The 19985-nt window shown below is 28.8% G+C and overlaps 1 protein-coding gene and 1 long non-coding RNA gene across 4 annotated transcripts; one reads left to right on the top strand and one right to left on the bottom strand.

Moving 5' to 3' along the window:
- Positions 1-825: 825 nt before the first annotated feature.
- On the bottom strand, positions 826-3100 carry LOC140181088 (uncharacterized). The gene is made up of 3 exons (XR_011875744.1): positions 2931-3100; positions 2785-2839; positions 826-1090 (listed from the first exon to the last, which is right to left on the bottom strand). It is a non-coding gene; the product is annotated as an uncharacterized lncRNA (long non-coding RNA).
- A 10531-nt stretch (positions 3101-13631) lies between these two features.
- LOC112764354 (mitogen-activated protein kinase 10) lies at positions 13632-19527 on the top strand. 3 transcript variants are annotated; one of them, XM_025809907.3, is made up of 10 exons: positions 13632-14689; positions 15785-16193; positions 16410-16537; positions 16679-16738; positions 17017-17166; positions 17264-17419; positions 17601-17812; positions 17922-18023; positions 18560-18672; positions 18821-19527. In XM_025809907.3, exons 1-10 carry the CDS (start codon positions 14666-14668, stop codon positions 19285-19287), a joined length of 1821 nt encoding a protein of 606 aa, XP_025665692.1. In that variant the 5' UTR covers positions 13632-14665; the 3' UTR covers positions 19288-19527. The 3 variants fall into 3 exon arrangements, with proteins under 3 accessions (XP_025665692.1, XP_025665694.1, XP_025665693.1); XM_025809909.3 differs by having other exon boundaries at positions 18737-19527; XM_025809908.3 differs by lacking the exon at positions 13632-14689 and adding an exon at positions 14983-15301.
- Positions 19528-19985: the final 458 nt, after the last annotated feature.

The following is a 19985-nucleotide window of genomic DNA, read 5'->3' as shown; positions in this document are numbered from 1 at the left end:
CGGTACAACGGACCTCATACATGTCTCGCGACGTCCATCTCGAGCGACCACAGGAGTCTGGACTATCATGTGATCTCGGCCTTCATCATGCCAATGGTTAGAGCTGATGCATCCGTTAGCATCAAGGTACTGCTGAATGCGACGGCGGCACACTTTGGGTTTAGGCCGACTTATAGGAGGGTTTGGTTGGCGAAGCAGAAGGCCGTCGCCCATATCTATGGTGATTGGGATGAGTGATACAACGAGCTATCGCGGTGGGTCTTAGGATCAGTTGACGATGCCTGGTAGTGTTGAAGTGCTGAGGACGAGTCCTGTTCGCAGGAGGTAACACACCAAGCAACTCCTGGAACCACACCCAAGCTGGGCGGCCACCCTGGATGTACGTCTGGAAATCTGTCAGGTAACCACTAACATAACGTCTATCGACCGACAGTCCTAACTGGTACGCCACGTCCTGCAGTGTGATAGTGCACTCCCCGAACGACATATAAAATGTGTGCATCTCCGGACGCCACCGCTCAACGAAAGCACTAACCAGTGGCTCATCCAATATGAACCATCTCTCGTTCATCCTCGCAAGATGGTATAAGCCGGCCATCTGCAAGTATGGAACATACCTCTCATCTAGACGCATGCTGTAACACCCTACCACACTAAGCTTTACGCTTAAGCCATAAAACAGAGGTGATGTGGTATTACGACCTCTAAAATAAAATGAGTACATATAATAGCAGAAGAATTATAATATGCTAGGAGCCTTGAAGAATAGAGGGAATAAAAATCGCAAAATAAAAACGCAACGCTCAAGGAACGAGTTGACTTGCGTGCTAAAAAAACCATAACTACTAAACATAAGATGACAGAAGTAGGAATAGAGTGCCAAAGATACATACATATCCAAAACCCAAAAGTACATATACACAATCCTACCTCTCCATAAACCTCTAAGAGGCTCAAAATAACAAGTTATGCGGAGAGAAAACCAAGTACACATATATATATATATATACATCATAGCATAACAAAATAATCATGTAACCACTTCGCTTCAAGAGTCCAGACGCCTAACGAGATGCCTCTCGACTTGCATCTGAAAAACAACAACATAGTATGGAATGAGAACCGGAGGTTCTCAGTATGGTAAAGGTGCCACACACATAATATATAAGGTCCTGGGAATACCAGAGGCAATCCTAGAACGCCGACACTCAGATTGTAGAGCTTAAAGTATTAAACAGAAGCCATAAAAGGTGGTTCTCTAAAAATATTTAATCCTAACTTAACTTAACCTTAAGTCTAAATCCCATACTGCCATTCCTCCATACCTCCAACCCCTTCATGCATTTTCACAGACAAATAGACAGATAAGGCAAACACAAGAAGGTTACAACTACTGCAGGTAACAAATACACATTTAGCATGGCAAATACAGATAGGCACACCCAATTAAAGCACAAGCAAGTAATTCAAGTAATATGCATATGATGTATGCCTGTTCTATGGCTGATGAGGCTCATCTGTCGGTTATCCAGCCAACCCGACAAGTATGAATTGTCCTTAGACGGTCCCCCGACGTGCATCCCCAAGAGTCAATGCATAGCTTTTTTTTTTTTTTTCATATAGTCAATATTGCTCAATGGGGGTAACATTCCCGGGAATTTATATAGTGCCCGGTCACACTTACGTCGTAGGGTCAACAGAGTATCGAGTTTTCAACCTGGTACACGTGGTGGCAAGCCACGGCACTTAATCCAGGGAATCTCGTATCTCAGATTATTCAAATTCATAAGCCATTTAAATAATTCAATTATAATTCATCAACATCCACATCATTCTCAATCGCATTTCATTCATCATCATACATCAATCATATTCAATCCTTATCCTTCATTATTACACCTCCCATTCCGTCCATCAATAGTTCCAATTCAAAACATAATTCATTCTTTTCTAAATGAATCAAACTTAAAACATGCTCATTTTCTTAATAACTCAAAATCAAACTATATAACCTTTGAATCTAAATCTTTTTAAATAATCATATAAATAAAATCTCTAATTTTTATAAAATTTCGGCAGCATCTCCTCTAAAACTCGGACTTTGCCACCCTTTTTCGGGTCCAAACCTGCTTTCTTTTCAATTCAACATACCCTTCCTCATCATCATAACAATCACCACAATAAATCTACTTCAGATCAACAATTATTCCCATACAATATTTAAATCCAACAACCAAAATTCAACTAAGGATCATAGTTCACTAATCCCAGGCTTCTAACACAAAATACTTCAAATCAATAATTCACCAAATCATTAGTTAATCAACAAGCATCAAACCAACCATGTTCATCAATAATAACATTCAACCATAATTCTCTCCAAATTAACATAACAACATTCACCATCCAAAATTAATAACTAATTATCCAATAAACTTCAACCAAATATATTCATCGACAAATTACTAAACATTAAACATACACGTGCATTCCAACTTATCCTATGGTCATCTAGCCTAAGTTTTCACAGAACATTATATATTAAATGCAAGAAACCTAAACCATACCTTAGCCGATTCCCAAGTATTATTCCAAGACAATTTTCCTAAAAGAACACAGCCTTCAAAACCTCAACTAATCCGCTTCCTCCAAGTTCCAGTATTCACAATTTCAAACTCCAATTATTTATTCACAACCCAATACACATTCATAACACATATATATCCAATTTAATACTCAAAGCTCAAATTCAATGAAAATAAAATAGAATTATCATATCCTCACCTTACCCAAGCTTCACATAAGTAAGAGTGAACGTTTTTCCCAAGCTAATTGGATCCTAAAACATCATAAATCAAAGAAATTCAACATTCCCATTAAAATTTTGAAAATTGTGGGAAATAAGAGGCTGAAGTGAAATAGCAAGTTACCTATGAAATTGTTCCGATAGAAATGTAGAGCTCAACGCGGTGAACGCGTGGCCGCAAACGATATGGCGATCGGAGCTCGAAAGGAGGAGTTACGGGATTTTGAAAAGTGGCGTAAGGGTTAGGAACGTTTTCTCCTCCCTGGAAGCATTTCACGCTGATTGCTGGTGAAATGAGGAAGAAAGGGCTTTCGGGCTCATTTAAAAGGGCTGGTCCGGTTGGACCGATAGCCCGGTTCGGGTCCAGTTCAACTGGTTCGATTCTTTTGGTCAAATTTTGGACCCTTTTCTTCGAAATTAGTGTCAAAATTTTCGTTTCAATGAGCTCTACCCTAATTTAATATAATATTCACATTTCTAATCCTACTTATTAAAAACTAATTTATTAACTAATTATCTACTAATTTAACCGGGGTTTACACATGCCCTGCTGCCGTCACATGCTCAAGATGCATCGCTGGGGCTGCACATATAATGTACCAGATGATTAAAAACAAATTTAATCATTCACTATAAATGCTGATTCACTAAGAAGACCACTAACAAAACCACCACCAAAATCACCAACAAAATCACTAACAAAGCCACCAACAAAACCACCAGGAAAAACGACTAACAAAACCGTTAACAATACAACACCCTAAACCACTAACAAAACCACCACAAAAACCACTAACAAAACCACCAACAAAACCACCACCAAAACAACCAACAAAACCACTCAGGAAATCCACTAACAAAACCACTAGCAAAACCACTACAAAACCACTAACAAAATCACTAACAAAACCACCAACAAAACCACTAACAATACCACCACCAAAACTAGTAACAAAACCACTAATAAAAAAACCGCTAACGAAACCACTAAAAAAGTCACTAGACAAACCACTAGCACAACCAATAACTAAACCAGTAATAAAACCACCAGCAAAATGACTAACATAACCACTACCAAAACCGATTACAAAATCGCTAGCAAAACCGCTTACCAAACCACATACAAAATCACTAACAAAAACTATAAACTCATTCACATACAATGTCACCAACGTCATTCACTATCAAAACCACTAAAATAACATAAAAAACAAACAAATAAGTTACTCAATCCTACTTTTAAAAAAAGGAGTTCGTACTTACCTATTCGTTGATGACACCAGCTATATGGGCTACTCCATCCAACCGATAAAGTCTGTCCGGATTATTCTCCATCGGCTAAATACTCTGCTCAACCCTTTCTTGGAGTCGTTTTTGAGTCGTTTTCTCTAGGATTTGGTGGGGTATGCTTTTGGAACAGTGGTTCGAATGAGGTTGGTTTGAACTCCTTTTATAGCCAAACAATGAGTAATTCGAAACATCCCAATTCGAATTACTATGAGAACGAAAAATGAGTAATTCGAAACTGGTCAATTCGAATTACTATGGATAACGTGTGTGTGTAATTCGAATCACCCTGATTCGAATTAGTGTTTGTGTAATTCGAAGCAGGTTGATTCGAATTAGTGCTTGTGTGCGTGTGTTAGTAATTCGAATTGCTCTAATTCGAACTTCATAAAAAAGTGTCTCTGGTTGATTCATGAACCATTTTTCGTTTTGGCTGATTGGTGAATTTTTTGTTTCTCATTGGTTTATATATGTCATTTACCCTTTTTTATTATTAAATGAAATAAAATAAATTAACTTATCATTGTTAATTTTAACTTTTAATCTAACCTAAATATTGTTAATTTAATTAATTCATCATGATATAACTTTTTTTGCAAACTATAAAAATTATTTAAAAAAGTTTAATTTTATAATTTTTTTCTCAAATTATATATATAATTAATCAATTTCAATCACAAAATATAAAAAATTTCGAAAGAAAAAAATAAATAAATAAATTCAAGAGGCACACAAAATTTAAAATTTTTAAAATGTTCTCTCTTTTGTTTTTCTTAATTTAAAAAAATAATAATAAAATATAAATAATTTTTTTCTAATAATTTTTAACTATGATATAACTCTTCTTAATCTAACCTAAATTTTGTTAACCTAATCAATTAACTATGATATAACTTTTTACAAATTATAAAATTATTATAGAAGTTCTATTTTATATTTTATTATTTTTTTCAAAAAATTTAAGAAATCAAGAGAGATAAAATTTTAAAAAAATTAATTTTTTTGTGCCTCTTGAATTTTTTTATTTGTTCTTTGTTTTTTTATTTTTTATTTTTGCCATTGAAATTGATTAATAAGTGTATAAATTGAAAAAAAAAGTTAAAATTTTGAATAATTGTTATTATTTGCAAAAAAAGTTACATCATTATTAATTAATTAAATTAACAAAATTTAAGTTAGATTAACATTAAAGTTAATTATAATAAGTCAGTTAATTTTATTTCACTTAATAATAAAAAAATATATTACAAAGAATAATTAACTTACCCTCTAATTTAAAGAGGATCGGATAATATTCACCAATTTCGTTCTAAATCTACGCAAAAACTATTATATCCATTTTTCCTCCCCACTTAAATCTATCCCCTTCTCTAATAATGTGAAAATATTTCCATGACAAAAGAAACAAACCTTAATATATCTTTATTTTAAATTTGATAAATCTGTATCACTATATCTAAATCTGATTATACTGTGTACTTTAAAATAGTTATTAAAGTTAATAATCAATATAAAATATATATATTAAAAATAAATTAAATTATAAATATATTAATATATATAAATATATTAATAATTGATTTTAATGACTAATTTTAATGTATAAATAATATTTTTGACCTAAATCAATCCTAAAGAAAGAAAAACAAAGAAGAATGCTAGGGGGACAATGATTTTGTTGAACAATATGAATAACTACCAATCAAATAAAAATACATTACACTTTCAAATTAATCCTCTAAATTTTATATTAAAATAACTATCCGTACATTAATAAAATGAACATCCGATATATCTATTATTTACATTGTTTAATTTACCTCTACTTTTCCAAAAATAAAACACCGGAAAAGGATAGACCCTCAAAGTAGTTAATGCTTAATAGTGTGAAAGCTTGTAAAAATGCAAGGGGAGGTGTGAGAAAACGTAAACGTGAAACACGGTTTGAATATGAATATAATTAATTATTATGAATTTATGATGCACGTGGCATGTCGCGTAAGTTTGTGCTTTGAGTGCAAAGTACACTACTCCTACCTCATACTCCTCCCATATGCCTTTAATTCTTTGTTACAGTAAAGTATAGAAAAGTTTTTAGGTATTTCAAAAATATGGAATATCTTAATAATTTTAGTCATTAATTTCAACCATAAACTTTATATATAATATATAATTAAAATTAATAACTAAAATTACTAAAATATAAATATTATTTAAATATTTGAAACTTGAAAGTAGGGATGCAATACAATTACTATATGGACTACAACGCATTTCACTGCTAATTGTTATCAACTGTTAAATTATGACAAATTATATAAATAAATAAATAAAGTATAAGTCAAAATTACTTAATTATAACATTACTAAAATAATTAACATTTTGATTTTATACTTATTCTATATAAATAACTACAAAATGTACGAATTTTAAATTTATACATAAACTACCGTTATAGAATGTAGATATTTATATAAAAATTGACTAAGGTTATAAATCGTTAGAAGGCGTAACGATTTATGAAAAAATAAGTTCAATACATAAATCCTGCCGGGTTATAATAATTTACGAAAATATTTAAATTTTATATCCAAATCTACTAAATGTATATATAAATTTGATAAATAATGTTAAATATTAAAATCTAAATACATATTAAAAAAAATCTATTTAAATTTTAAAAATGTAATCTTTAAATTAAAGTGTAATAATATCTAATATTTTTTTTTCTTATCTCACTTTATTCAATTGATTAACATTGACTTAAAAAAAATTATATATGTGATTTATGTACAAAAATTTACAAAAATTTAAGAAATAAATATTATTATTCGGTTAAAAAATAAACAATTATATATATGTAACTTTCAGAATGTTTAAAATATTAAATTTTATTTTTATCTAAAATTATATTAATCTTGAAAAAATTATATAACGTTTTGTGCAAATTGACATGCATGGTGAAGTGATTAGGGGAATCTTATTTTTTGTGTATATGAATATAGTATTATATATTTATAGTGTCATTGATAAACATTAATTATAATTTTTTTTAGAATACAAATTTGACAATAATATAACTCCTTATAATTCTTACAAACTTAAAGAACTATTTATTGATATATTTTAAGAGTTTATAGATTTGCAAGGAGTTATATTATAACCCTAATTTTATACAAAATAATTAAAATCTCAAAATTAGAAAAATGTAAAAATATTTTTAAAATATAAAATTTTAAATTAAAGTGTAATTAATTAAAGTTCAATTAGTTTAGAGTGAAATAAGAAAGATTACAATTTTTTGTAAGCCAGTATCAATCAATTAAATAAAATTTGATAATAAATAAAATTAGGTATTGTTTACATTTTGATTTAAAATGTTATATTTTTAAAATTTAAATAGATTTTTATAATATTTATATTTTAATACTTTAAATTATTTATTTAATTTATGTATGTATTTAGTAGATTTGGATATAAAATTTAAATATTTTCGTAAACCGTTATAACATATGGTGTTTTATGTGTTAAAGTTGTTTTTTTCATAATCTGCTATTGTTTTTAGTGACTACGACCTTAGTTAATTTTCACATAAACCTCTACATACCCTATAGAGGTTTATATATAAAATTTAAATCCTCTACATCCTGTAATGATTTATATAGAATAAGTACATGATCGAAATATAACCATTTTAAAAATATTGTAATAGGGTAGTTTTGGTCAACACCTTATTTATTTATGTAATTTGTCCATTAAATGATAGGTTTCCGGCTCATCCTTAAACGCTCCTTGCTAAGTATGGAGTGCTGCACACCTTGTGAATTCGTAAATCTGAACTCTTCATTTATTATATTTTATTTGAATGGTCTGGATTTAAAAAGGTAACCTGTTAATCAGGTTAATCATTTTTGATAAGTTTTAGATTTTTTTTGTAAGTGTCAGGTATTGGGCTGAAGTTCAAAATAAAAAAAATAGTATATAAATATTAAAAACAACATGTCTGTAAAAAAAATTATTGGACTTTAGAATTAAAATAAATAATACATAAAAAATAAGTTGAAAATTCATGTACTAAATCTAGAAAAAAAGATATATTAAAATCTTAAAAAAAATAATATTAAATATATATTATGTATATAATATTAAAATTTAAATAAATTTTATTTTGTGTGAAATAAAATTATAATATTAAATATAAACACAATGCTAAAAAATTTTGTGTTATATATATATATATATATATATATATATATATATATATAATATTAAATATAAACATAATGATAAAAAATTTTGTGTTATATATATATAATTTTATTTTGTGAGAAACAAAATTAAAAAATTAAATATGAAAAGAATGATAAAAGATTTTGTATTATACTAATTTAATTAAAAATATATATATACAACGTAAAAAGCAAACAAACATATAATAATTTTATTTTGTGCGAAACAAAAATTCATATAAGTTTTTATTAATAATTTTTTTATTGAAATATGTCATTTTACTATATTTATAATATATTATTTGGGATAATTATATTATTTTAGTTAATATATATTATTTAAAAAAATATTTAAAATTTATTATTTTGTATTAAGAATATTATTAAAAATATATTATTAGCTTTTCTTAAAATAATATTTTTTTTCTTTGGTTCAAATACTATGACAATAAATTTTTTTTACGTAACTGCGTCTACTCAATAAATATTATATTCATTTATTTTTATATTGTATGTAAAATAAATAATTAATATTTAAAAAAGTTAATAAAAAAAAGTATTTTTTTTTTACTAACTCTTAGGTGAATATAGAGACTATGTCATTTGAACTATAACTCGTTGGCAAAGAAAGAAATACTCTTAATTATATATTAAATAAAATAATTATTTATTAGGCTCATTCTTATACAAATAAAAATTTTTCTTAGTTTTATATACGTAATATTTTATACCAATTAGCTTCAAAATTTAGTTATTTTTTGAATAAATTAATACAAATAATACAAATAATTGTTTAAATATAATTGTATTTTAATTTTTCATTCTATTACGTATACGTTGAGGATAATTTGAAATAAAAGATAATGGACTTGTTGTAACTGTCATGTATTTTGTGCTTTGATTGCGTTGTCATCTGAGAATTATGGTGCCTTTATGGAGACCGGTTCTTCTACAGAATCAGTTTTACGTTTGGAGTTAGCCAACCAGCAGCGGCGACAGACAGCTTCTTCCTTTTCTATGGCAGCAATTTTTCGGGCTTTGAATGTCCATTTATGGTAGATGTGGAATGGGGTGGATTCAAGAGCGTCAAAATATGTGGCTAGACAGAACAATAGTGGAAGCACCTGCTAGCAAACAAAACCATGAAAATGCTTGAAGACATCACATCAACAATAACAGAATAACCGAGGAAATCGATCAAATTTTTCTGAGTACTCTTCTGGTATAAAGATAGTTCTGTGTTAAACGAGCGAATTAGTTTTTTTTTGTTAGTGGCTGTTTGTTTGTTCAGCCCATGACAAAAAAAATAATAATAAATAAATTTAATTTACCTAATTACTTTTGATAGCAGGTTAACTTTTAAAGAGTGCTGCACTCCCTACTTTGCCTAGAGTGCACTAGCTTTCGCCAGGTTTCTCCAATTGAAATATATATATATATATATATATATATATATATATATATATATATATACCTAATTATAAATTTGGTAAAATTATAGCGACCAACAGATTAATTAAACTTAAAAAAATTAAAATCAATGAGTAGAAATAATGCATAATACAAGAGAAGAATTGAAAATATTATCGAATAGACGAATAATTGGTAAAAAAATAAGATTCTTTTTTAACATGTATAATTTTTTACAGTAAATAAGTTATGAAATACAAAGATAGGTAAAACAGAAAATGAAGGAATGAAATTATATTTTTTATAAATTAAAAAATATTTATAATCATATAATTGATGGTAGACATATAATTATTAGACAATAAATTATAAAAAAATATTAATCAAAATATTATATTTGATATAAAAGAATAAACAATGAATAAAAATTTAAAATTTAAAATAAAAATATTTAAAATCAAGAAAAAATGAAGAGAAATTTTTTACCCAAACATTAATGTGACAATAAATTAAATTAAATCAAATAATATATTTTTGAATGAATTAAATTAAATAATTGATATAATAAATAAACAATAGAGCTTTTTTCTGGACAATCTTGTTTTCTTGAGCATGGGTCTCTTTTTGGCCATTGGAGCTGCTCTATCATCATCAAGAGGCTCAGGTCTTTTAAAAGAGTAAGGGGTAAAAAATAACTTCTTTTTCTTGTTCTTTCATCTTTTAACATAATCCTCATCATCAGTGTCACTCTATTGGTTAACACAGTCACAATCAGAATCAGTCACTAATTTAAAATACATGTTGAAATATAAAATACACATTAAAAATTTATTAAACAACATATGTATTTATGTATACATACATAGTGACTGATTTTAATGGCTAATTTTAATGTATAAATAACATTTTTACAAATTAAATATAATTATTTGGCTCAATAAAATAAATTAAATAAATAAAACATATCTTATAAATAGTAAAAATTATAACACTTTTAAAAAATATTAATTAAAATACATAAAACAAAAAAATAATATAATTAAAATAAAATTTATTTATTTATTTCAGTTAAATTAAATAATTAATATAATTAATTAGTTATGGTTAATATAGTCAAATAAAATATTAAATAATTTAATATTTATTTCAAATAAATCAAATAAATAATTATTTATTACACTTTTAAAAATCATTAATTAAAATACATAAGATAAAAAAATTAATGTAAATTAAAAACAAAATTAATTTATTTATTTTAGTCAAATCAAATAATTAATTAATTAGGTAACGTTTGGAAACAGAAATTGGGGATTATAACTCAATATTGTGTTTGTTAGTTAGAGATAATAACTAAAATTTTAATCTCAGGATACAAAATTTCAATCCCTTCACTACTTCTAAAAAATGAGAATACATGCAACTGAAATTTTTAGAGATAGAAAGTGAATCTTTAGTAATATTTATTTTCAAAATTAACTACATTCAATTTTTCAAATTCTAAATCTAATTCTACTTTTCTTTTTTCAATAAGATATTGAGACACAATTCAATTCTATATACTTTATACTAGATACAATACAAAGATTTAGTTTAGTCTCTGTGTTTTAATTTCTGTCTTCTAATTTCTCTTCTAAACACAGTTTTATAGTTTAGTTATTGAAATCAAACAAAATATTCAATAATTTAGTACTTATCTCAATTAAATCAATCAATCAATCAATTAATTAAAATATATTTAAATGAATCAAATAAAATAAATCAAGAAATACTTTTAAAAATATACTACGTTAACTATATTATTAATTGAAAAAAAATCTAATTTTAATAACATATAATAGATAATAGATAAAATTTATCTATTTTATGCTCTAAATTTATAAATTAAAAAGCTTATATTAAAAATATAAAAAATTAAATTTATAATATATTTATTCTGTATTTATTAAAAAATTAAAATGTTTTATTAATAATAAATTTATTATGTGTCTTACAGAAATATGTTAACTAAACTCTAATGGAGAATAGAAGGCTTTTAAATAAAGTTTTCTCTGATGAATTAATTGATTGAATTATAAGAAGTGTTCGAATACTCATTTTAATTTAAATTTCACAATTAAAAAAATTACAATATTATGAAGAGATTATTATTTGCATTCAGATTATATATATATGGACATTTCTTTTCCTAAAACTCCCCATTTATTAATTTATTGTTCTTTTCATATTTTGATGGCCACGATTGTGGTAACCTACAAGTTTTCTTCAACATCATATAAACTTTTTCATTGATTCATTAAAATGACTGAAAATGGCACCATTATGGAGTATGTGGTCAGAGAATTTAAAATTGAAAGTGAAATATGAGGCACATATATCTAGTAAATTATATGTTTACATGCATATAGCTAGTTATTGAAAAAAAGCTTTCTAAGTCAATGTCAGTATAAAAACTATAAATATAGTTATGAGTAGTATATTTTTTTGTTTTTGAAATTATCAAAAATGTTAAAAATATTTTTAAATTTTATTTTATTTTATTTTAATTTTGTTCTAAAGATTTTTATTTGTATTAAATATATTTTTGACAGTTAAATTTTTAAAAAATTTAAGATTAATCTAACAATAATATATGAAAATTATGTTTTATTTGTTTGTGTTGAGAATTGTTATTATAAAATTATTGTTGTTAAATTGGTCTTAAATTTTTTAAAAAATTAGCCATATGAATATATTTGATGCAAATCAAAAATTTTTCGAACAAAATTAATACAAAATAAAACTTAAGAATATTTTTAAAATTTTTACCAAATTTCAATAATAAAAAATATTATTTACTCTATAATTTTATATTTGTATTTAATGATGTAATGTTATGTTAATAAAAATAAAAACAAAAAATATAATTAAATAATTATATGAAACTTTTTACATTATTCATTCCTACCTATATATTGTGTTTTGTTATCGCTATACCCACTTGAGAATATAAACAAAATTAGTGTACAGTCATTTTTTAAAAATACCCTTGTAAAAAAAATTATTTTTCTAATTTCATTAGTAAAAATTCATAATATTTTAGTTTTAATATAACATATTTATCATCTTAACTAATATTAAATTTATTATTATTCATATTTAATTTATAAAAAATAAATTAATAACGTATTAATTCCTATAATGCACTAGTTTACATAATTCAAATCAAATTCTATTAGAAGAAAATGCATACAAAAATATATATATTCTCTCTGTTTTATAATATATATTCCAAAACAAAAATAAAATAAAAGAAAAAACAATATCTTAAAAATAAAAATAGTAGAAAATTACACGAGTAGAAGAAATTCATATCATATAAAAAATAAATTTTAGTTTATATTACACTTACTTTATATATTCAGCAATGGAATAATTTACTACCTTTTTTTAGAAAAGAAAAATCGATTTTTTACTTATCAAATATGTCACATGTCAACTTTGCTTAAATTTTTATGTCTGTTTAAAAGAATTTAATTTTGATGCACTAACAGTATAAAATAAATTTTATATAATCATATAATCATATTTATTTTTTATGATTATTTATATAATTAATATAAAAAATAATTATTTTTATTGATGTGACATTATATAATTAGATATATGTATAAAATTATTTTATAATTTTAATGTATCAAAATTAAATTATATTTAAAAAAATATCAAAATTAATGACATTATTTCCACAAATTATTTTTGATATTGGGGTGAAAATTATATTTTTTAGGATTATGGATTATAAAGGTATTATTTTTAAATGTAAAACTTTTTTATTTAAAATGTGAAAATCAGAAAAAAATCAGACCATCTAATTTGTTAAGAACCAAAATTGGACCTTCCTTTTTATGAATTATTTTTTTTTTAAAATCGTAACAAACAAATCGGAGGGATTTGATATTAAAAAAATTTTAAAAATTAACTTACAAAGTAATTGAACCTATCAATTACTGATTCCCATATCAAAATAAAAATACATACACCAGTGCACCACCAACAAAATTAAATTACACACATTTATCTTTCATAATAAAAGTTTTTAGTCCATTATTTCCTTCCTTCTTTTTTTAGAAAAAGAAAATAACCTGCCAACCTTGCCACGTGTCAGAAACATAACCTGCCAACACAGTGAAGAGTACAATACAACATGTTACAGAGTAACAGTACTAGTATCTGACACTTGTCTCCCACAAAATGAAATTACAATAATACCCTCAATACCCTCTGAAAATTACACTTATACGCCACTTAGTACATTATGCTCCGTATCTCGTACGTTTTTGGATAAGGAAACAACGCAACACAACAAACACAAGCCAAGCACCAACCCCTTTAGCTTTAAGCTCGCTTTAACCTTCAAAAACCTCTCCAAAATTTTCACCTTTCTCTCTGTGTCGGTGTGCAGGATCAACGCACGCTTATATTATAATCCTCTCTTAGTACTGTGTCTCAAGTTTCCCTCTTTCACCTCTCAACAACCTCAAAACGTGTTCTTGTTGTGGTTTTGGTGTTCCAGAGCTTCGATCCTTTTCTGGGGTGTGTGAAAGTTTTCCAAAAATGAGAGCTTTTTTGTTGCAAGGTTGGAGCTTCATTGCTTCATGATCAAGGGTTGTTGTGGTGGCTATTCGTTCCGCTATTTTGTGAGCTTTGTGCCGGAATTGGAGTGCATGTGGGGTCTCATTTGGGTTCTATGTTCGTTGAGGGATTTGGGGAAGAGAATAGTGAGTTCGGATTGTGGTCTTGTGATTCGAAGTAGGGGTAGGTGGGGCAAATGTGGCTGAATTCTCTCTGAGGAAACAACAATTTTTTTCAGAAGCTTTGTGTTTTTCGTTCAATAGGGTCATCCTTTTTTTGGAATTGGAAGCTTTTGTAGGTGTTGCCACTTGCCATATAAGAATGCAGCAAGATCAAAGAAAAAAGGTGGGTTTTTTACAAGTTTTTATTACATATTTGAGTGAATGATGAACAATGAAGACAGCTTTTTATTGTTTTGATTAGTTGAATTATTTAGAGGATGATGAATTATTTGTTTGTGATTGTGTTTGATGTGAATTTTAAGTACTCTGAAGTATGTGGTTGAGGTTTAGGAACATGTTTCTATATATGCTGAGCTGGTTCAATGTAGGGGCCATGTTATCTCTTTTTTTCTGATATTAAGTTTAAGTACATACAACACGTGATGTAATTTTTCTGTCCCCAAAGTGTTTGTTACTGTAGTAGGATAACGGCATGTTTGGCAAATCTTATATTTCACCATCGTTATTTTTGTTAGAAATTACCATCTATATGTGGTGTTCATAGGAGGTTGTTCTTTCAACTTCAATCTATCTACCCCTTTTGCTTTTCTTTTTTTCTACGTCTTGTGTTATGCACTTATGTGCTGTACACGCTTGAGCTGCATTATCATCATCATCATCAATTCATCATACATGGTTGACTCTCCAAAAATCAGATTGTAGAATGAGTGAAATGAGAAGAACCGGTTGATTGTAGAAAGAGAAAAAGCTTTTGGCTTTTTGAAGTTAAAGATTGGTTTGTGATATATATTTAGTGGTTCTAATATTCTATATGCTAAAGTTTTTGCTTCTTCTATGGGTTGTTATGTTAATATAGTACATTGGAGTGAGTTGTTGTATTGAGACAATTTTTCTCTCTATGTTTATTAGTTTGTTTAAGTTATTCAATTCTATCATTCTATGCTTGACATGATCATGTTCCTGCATATGTAATCTATCCTCTTTTTCTGTCTATGATTATGTAATGCTGTGGAAGTTCCTTTATGTAAATTTTAACAAACGTACATATTTGTATTATGTCTATTAACTTTAATGGTGAGTCCTGAGATATCTCCCATATAAATTTTCTACACAGCCAAGAATACTTGCAGTTTTGGTTTTAATTTCTATTCATCACTTATGAAAATTTGCAATCGCTTTGTGGCCTTAGCTTGATTGGAATCAATTTTGGATTTGCCTGATTTTGATTTGTGGAAGAACTTGATTATCTTTGCTACAGAGTTCAATGGAGATGGAGTTTTTCTCTGATTATGGGGATGCCAGCCGGTACAAAATTCAAGAAGTCATCGGGAAAGGAAGTTATGGTGTTGTATGTTCAGCTATTGACACTCATACCGGTGAAAAAGTTGCAATAAAAAAGATTCATGATATATTTGAGCATATATCCGATGCTGCACGCATTCTCCGGGAGATAAAGTTGCTTAGACTTCTTCGACATCCTGATATTGTTGAAATCAAACATGTCATGATGCCTCCTTCTAGGAGGGAATTTAAGGACATTTATGTTGTTTTCGAGCTCATGGAGTCGGATCTACATCAAGTCATTAAAGCCAATGATGACTTGACAAAGGAGCACTATCAATTTTTCCTTTACCAGTTACTTCGAGCATTGAAGTATATTCACACCGGTATATTTTAATATCTAATAGTTACTTCTTCATGACTGATCTTATCTAAATGCACATCGTGTTGTTAATGTATCATTGCTCAGGCACTTGTCTTAAGAAAGATGTTAGGAATGTGCAAAATATGGTTTCTATCTGTGGTTGATGATGCTTTGCTTTTTCTACAAGTTTCTGCCTGATGTCAAAATTGCTCATCTAACACTTGTCTACTCAATGCAGCAAATGTCTATCATCGAGACTTGAAGCCAAAGAATATACTGGCCAATGCAAACTGTAAACTTAAAATCTGTGATTTTGGGTTAGCAAGAGTCGCTTTCACCGACACACCAACAACAGTATTTTGGACGGTATTGCACTTTCCACATGATCTCTGTTCACTTTCTACCTTTCTTTGTACCTATACCTTGTTGGAGAAATTTTTTTCATTTTCCATATAAAAATCCTGGGGAAGTATGGATGATATTTTCTAACTTAATTCACATCTATAGGATTACGTTGCGACAAGGTGGTATAGAGCACCGGAGCTTTGTGGATCGTTTTACTCAAAGGTATGACTTTCTCAAAGATCCTTTTTGATTGTGTATAAGTCGGAGAGAAAGTACATATGTGTAGTCTTGTTTCGTTATGCCGGCATTCATACTCATTAGCTTTGTGTGTAGAAATTGCAATTGCTTATCAACCCATGATTCATGCTTTCTGTTGTCTTCTTTTCCATCATTAGCTAAATGTAAGCCCTGAGATCAATCTATTATTAATGGATAATCTACTAGCTCTATCTGTTTCTGTTAGTTTTCTATCGCATAATGAGCTAACATATTGCGTGCAGTATACTCCAGCAATCGACATATGGAGTATAGGTTGCATCTTCGCAGAAGTATTATTAGGAAAGCCACTTTTCCCTGGAAAAAATGTTGTCCATCAGTTGGATCTGATGACCGATCTGCTTGGAACTCCTTCGCTGGATACTATATCCCGAGTAATTCTCCCTCCATAAACGGACCTCTGAATTTCTAATCGTATTGCTTATTTGTTTCCACTAACTATTGTTCTGCTCGTGATTCTGTTGGATGTAGGTACGCAATGATAAGGCTAGGAGATACCTAACTAGTATGCGGAAGAAGCAGCCTGTGCCATTTGCACAGAAGTTTCCTAATGCAGATCCTTTAGCATTACGACTACTTGAAAGATTACTTGCCTTTGACCCGAAAGACAGGCCTACTGCTCAAGAGGTTTGTTATATTGTGCTCCATTTCTTTGTGTATGTTGAAAACGAATTTAGTTTGATAATCGACTGCTTCATGATTTTCTTTTGAAACTCTAGAAGTTATAAGAGTGATGTAGAGCATCCACATTCATAGAATTATGTTGACTTGCTTGCTTAAGATATTTAAAGTTTTTTGGTTTTTTCAGGCATTAGCTGATCCTTACTTCAAGGGATTAGCAAAGGTGGAGAGGGAACCATCCTGTCATCCTATCACGAAAATGGAGTTTGAATTTGAAAGGCGAAGAGTCACAAAGGAAGAAATCCGAGAGCTAATTTTTCGTGAGATTTTAGAGTACCATCCCCAACTTTTGAAAGACTACATAAATGGAACGGAGAGGGCTAATTTCCTTTATCCAAGGTTAGTTTGTTATGTTACCATTTTTCATTGGTAATTTGGTATTCATATTTGATACTTCCTTCCCGAATATTTTCTCGTTAACCTTCATTTGGTATAATATATCCTACAGTGCTGTTGATCAATTCAAAAAGCAGTTTGCTCATCTTGAGGAAAATGGTGGCAAAAGTAGTCCAGTTATGCCACTTGAACGAAAACATGTATCGCTTCCAAGGTGATTTGTTTGCAACAATTAATTGTCAACACAAGGTTACTTTAGTTGAGCAGTATCTACTGTGATAAATTTTAAGATGACAGATTAAATTCTTGTGCATATGCAACAGGAAACCAGTCTAGAGCATCTCATTCTAACTATGCAATTTAGCTCTAATTCAATCGAATCCGGATGCTGTTACATAGCAATACATAGTGTCATAGTATTGTTTATACCTTATGGGACATTGCTATTTTTTCTATGTAGATGTTGATGCACTTTTCTAAGATTAAGTAAATACAAAATGACAACCTTGGTGAGCGAGCGAGTTGTGACATGCGATAGTTGTGCATGTTCCCTGTCTGCCAATGTTTGTTTAAGAAGCTAGGTTTTATACATGGTATGGACGGACAATATCATTCATAGGAGGACCTAAATTATCCCTCATTCTCTTAATGCCGTCTCATGATAACTGTTCTCATTCAATTCATAAGGATCATAATTTGATAGTTACTTGTTCATACTTAGGTGACTTCATTTGATTTTACCATTGATAGGTCAACGGTTGTTCATTCGAATATGGTAGCCCAAAAAGAGCAATCAAACAATGCTTCGAGCAAAAACCGGCAACCGGCCGAGGAATATAATAACAATCAAAGAATTCCACCAGGTATGTGATTGCTATCATCATAGTTTATAACTTTCTCCGTCCCTCTCACTATATATATATCCAGAGATACATTGATCCGAGGATATACCAAAAGTGACGGCGAAACCATCAGTAATATAATCACTATTCTCGACGCTTTTATCTTCAGCAAAACCCGGGAAAGTAGTTGGTCCCGTTGTCCCGTATGAGTATGGTAGTATCGTCAAGGACTCTTTCGATCCGAGGACATTCATCAGAGGTTCTTTTGTTCCTTCTCAAACCGTTCCTGCCACGTACTATTACCAAAGATCAACCACCGGACACCAAGACGCCGAAAAGGGGGTGCCTTTGAAACCAAAACATGGCCCTCAGCAATGTGGAGTGAATGCGAAAATAGCACCAGACATAGCCATCAACATTGATACTAACCCTTTTTTCATGACAAGGGCAATAGGAGTGAACAAGATAGAACAAGATGATAATAATAATAACCATAGAATAGCCATTGACACAAACTTGCTTCAATCAAAAGCTCATCAATATGGCGGCATTGGTGCTGCGGCCACGGCCACAACCGGTGCCACTGCTCATAGAAAGGTTGGACCTGTTCAGTATGGCATGACAAGGATGTTCTAAAAGAAAGGTTTGTGTTGTGAATATTGTGGCTCTTTGTGTAGAGAAAAGAAGAAGGTTTCTTGTTAATGTAGTAACTATAATATTTGGTGGTGTTTTTTCCTTTCTTGCTTCTTTCTTTCTGTGTAAAAAATGACATGAGTTAGTGCCTTCCCTAGAAAGCAAAGCTTTTTTTCTTCCCAAAAAATGATGTAAACTTTGGTTACAACAATATGAATAAACATCTAATGTGTTCTTTGGGAATATTAATGACCTAATTTGTTTCTTATGTGTATTTTTGAAGTATTATTATATAGAATTTAATTTTGATGCACTGTCAGTGTAAAATTGTTTTACACTTGCATCCAATCACAAAACGTCATATTAGCAAAAATAATTATTTTTCATATTGACCATGTGAATGGTCATCCAAAAAGACGGTTGTAATTGTACGACTGTGTAAAGCGTTTTATACTGTTAGTGCATCAAAATTAAATTTTTATTATATATTAAAAATGGTGATTGTGAATGATTCTGGAAGTGTTAGTTTTTTCTTAGAAAAATGGACAAAATAAGCTTGAGTGTGAAGTCAACACAGGAAAATTTATTCTTTTCATCATGGCATAAGGAAAATTCTTGATACACTTTTTTTTTTTGTTGCCTAGACTTGACATGTTTTGTTTTTGTTGGGATATTTGGATCTTGTGGCTGATAAGAAAAGT

The sequence above is a fragment of the Arachis hypogaea genome, chromosome 17 (assembly GCF_003086295.3).
Source record: "Arachis hypogaea cultivar Tifrunner chromosome 17, arahy.Tifrunner.gnm2.J5K5, whole genome shotgun sequence".
In the NCBI taxonomy this organism is placed as follows: Eukaryota; Viridiplantae; Streptophyta; class Magnoliopsida; order Fabales; family Fabaceae; genus Arachis; species Arachis hypogaea.
The sequence above is the reverse complement of the archived record's forward strand: the minus strand, read 5'-3'. Positions and strand labels throughout refer to the sequence as shown.

Coding starts and splice junctions, on each gene's coding strand:
- LOC112764354 (XM_025809907.3), top strand. CDS start 14,666: ATGCAGCAAGATCAAAGAAAAAAG. Junction 16,194..16,409: donor ATTGAAGTATATTCACACCG/GTATATTTTAAT, acceptor TACTCAATGCAG/CAAATGTCTATCATCGAGAC. Junction 16,739..17,016: donor GTGGATCGTTTTACTCAAAG/GTATGACTTTCT, acceptor TATTGCGTGCAG/TATACTCCAGCAATCGACAT.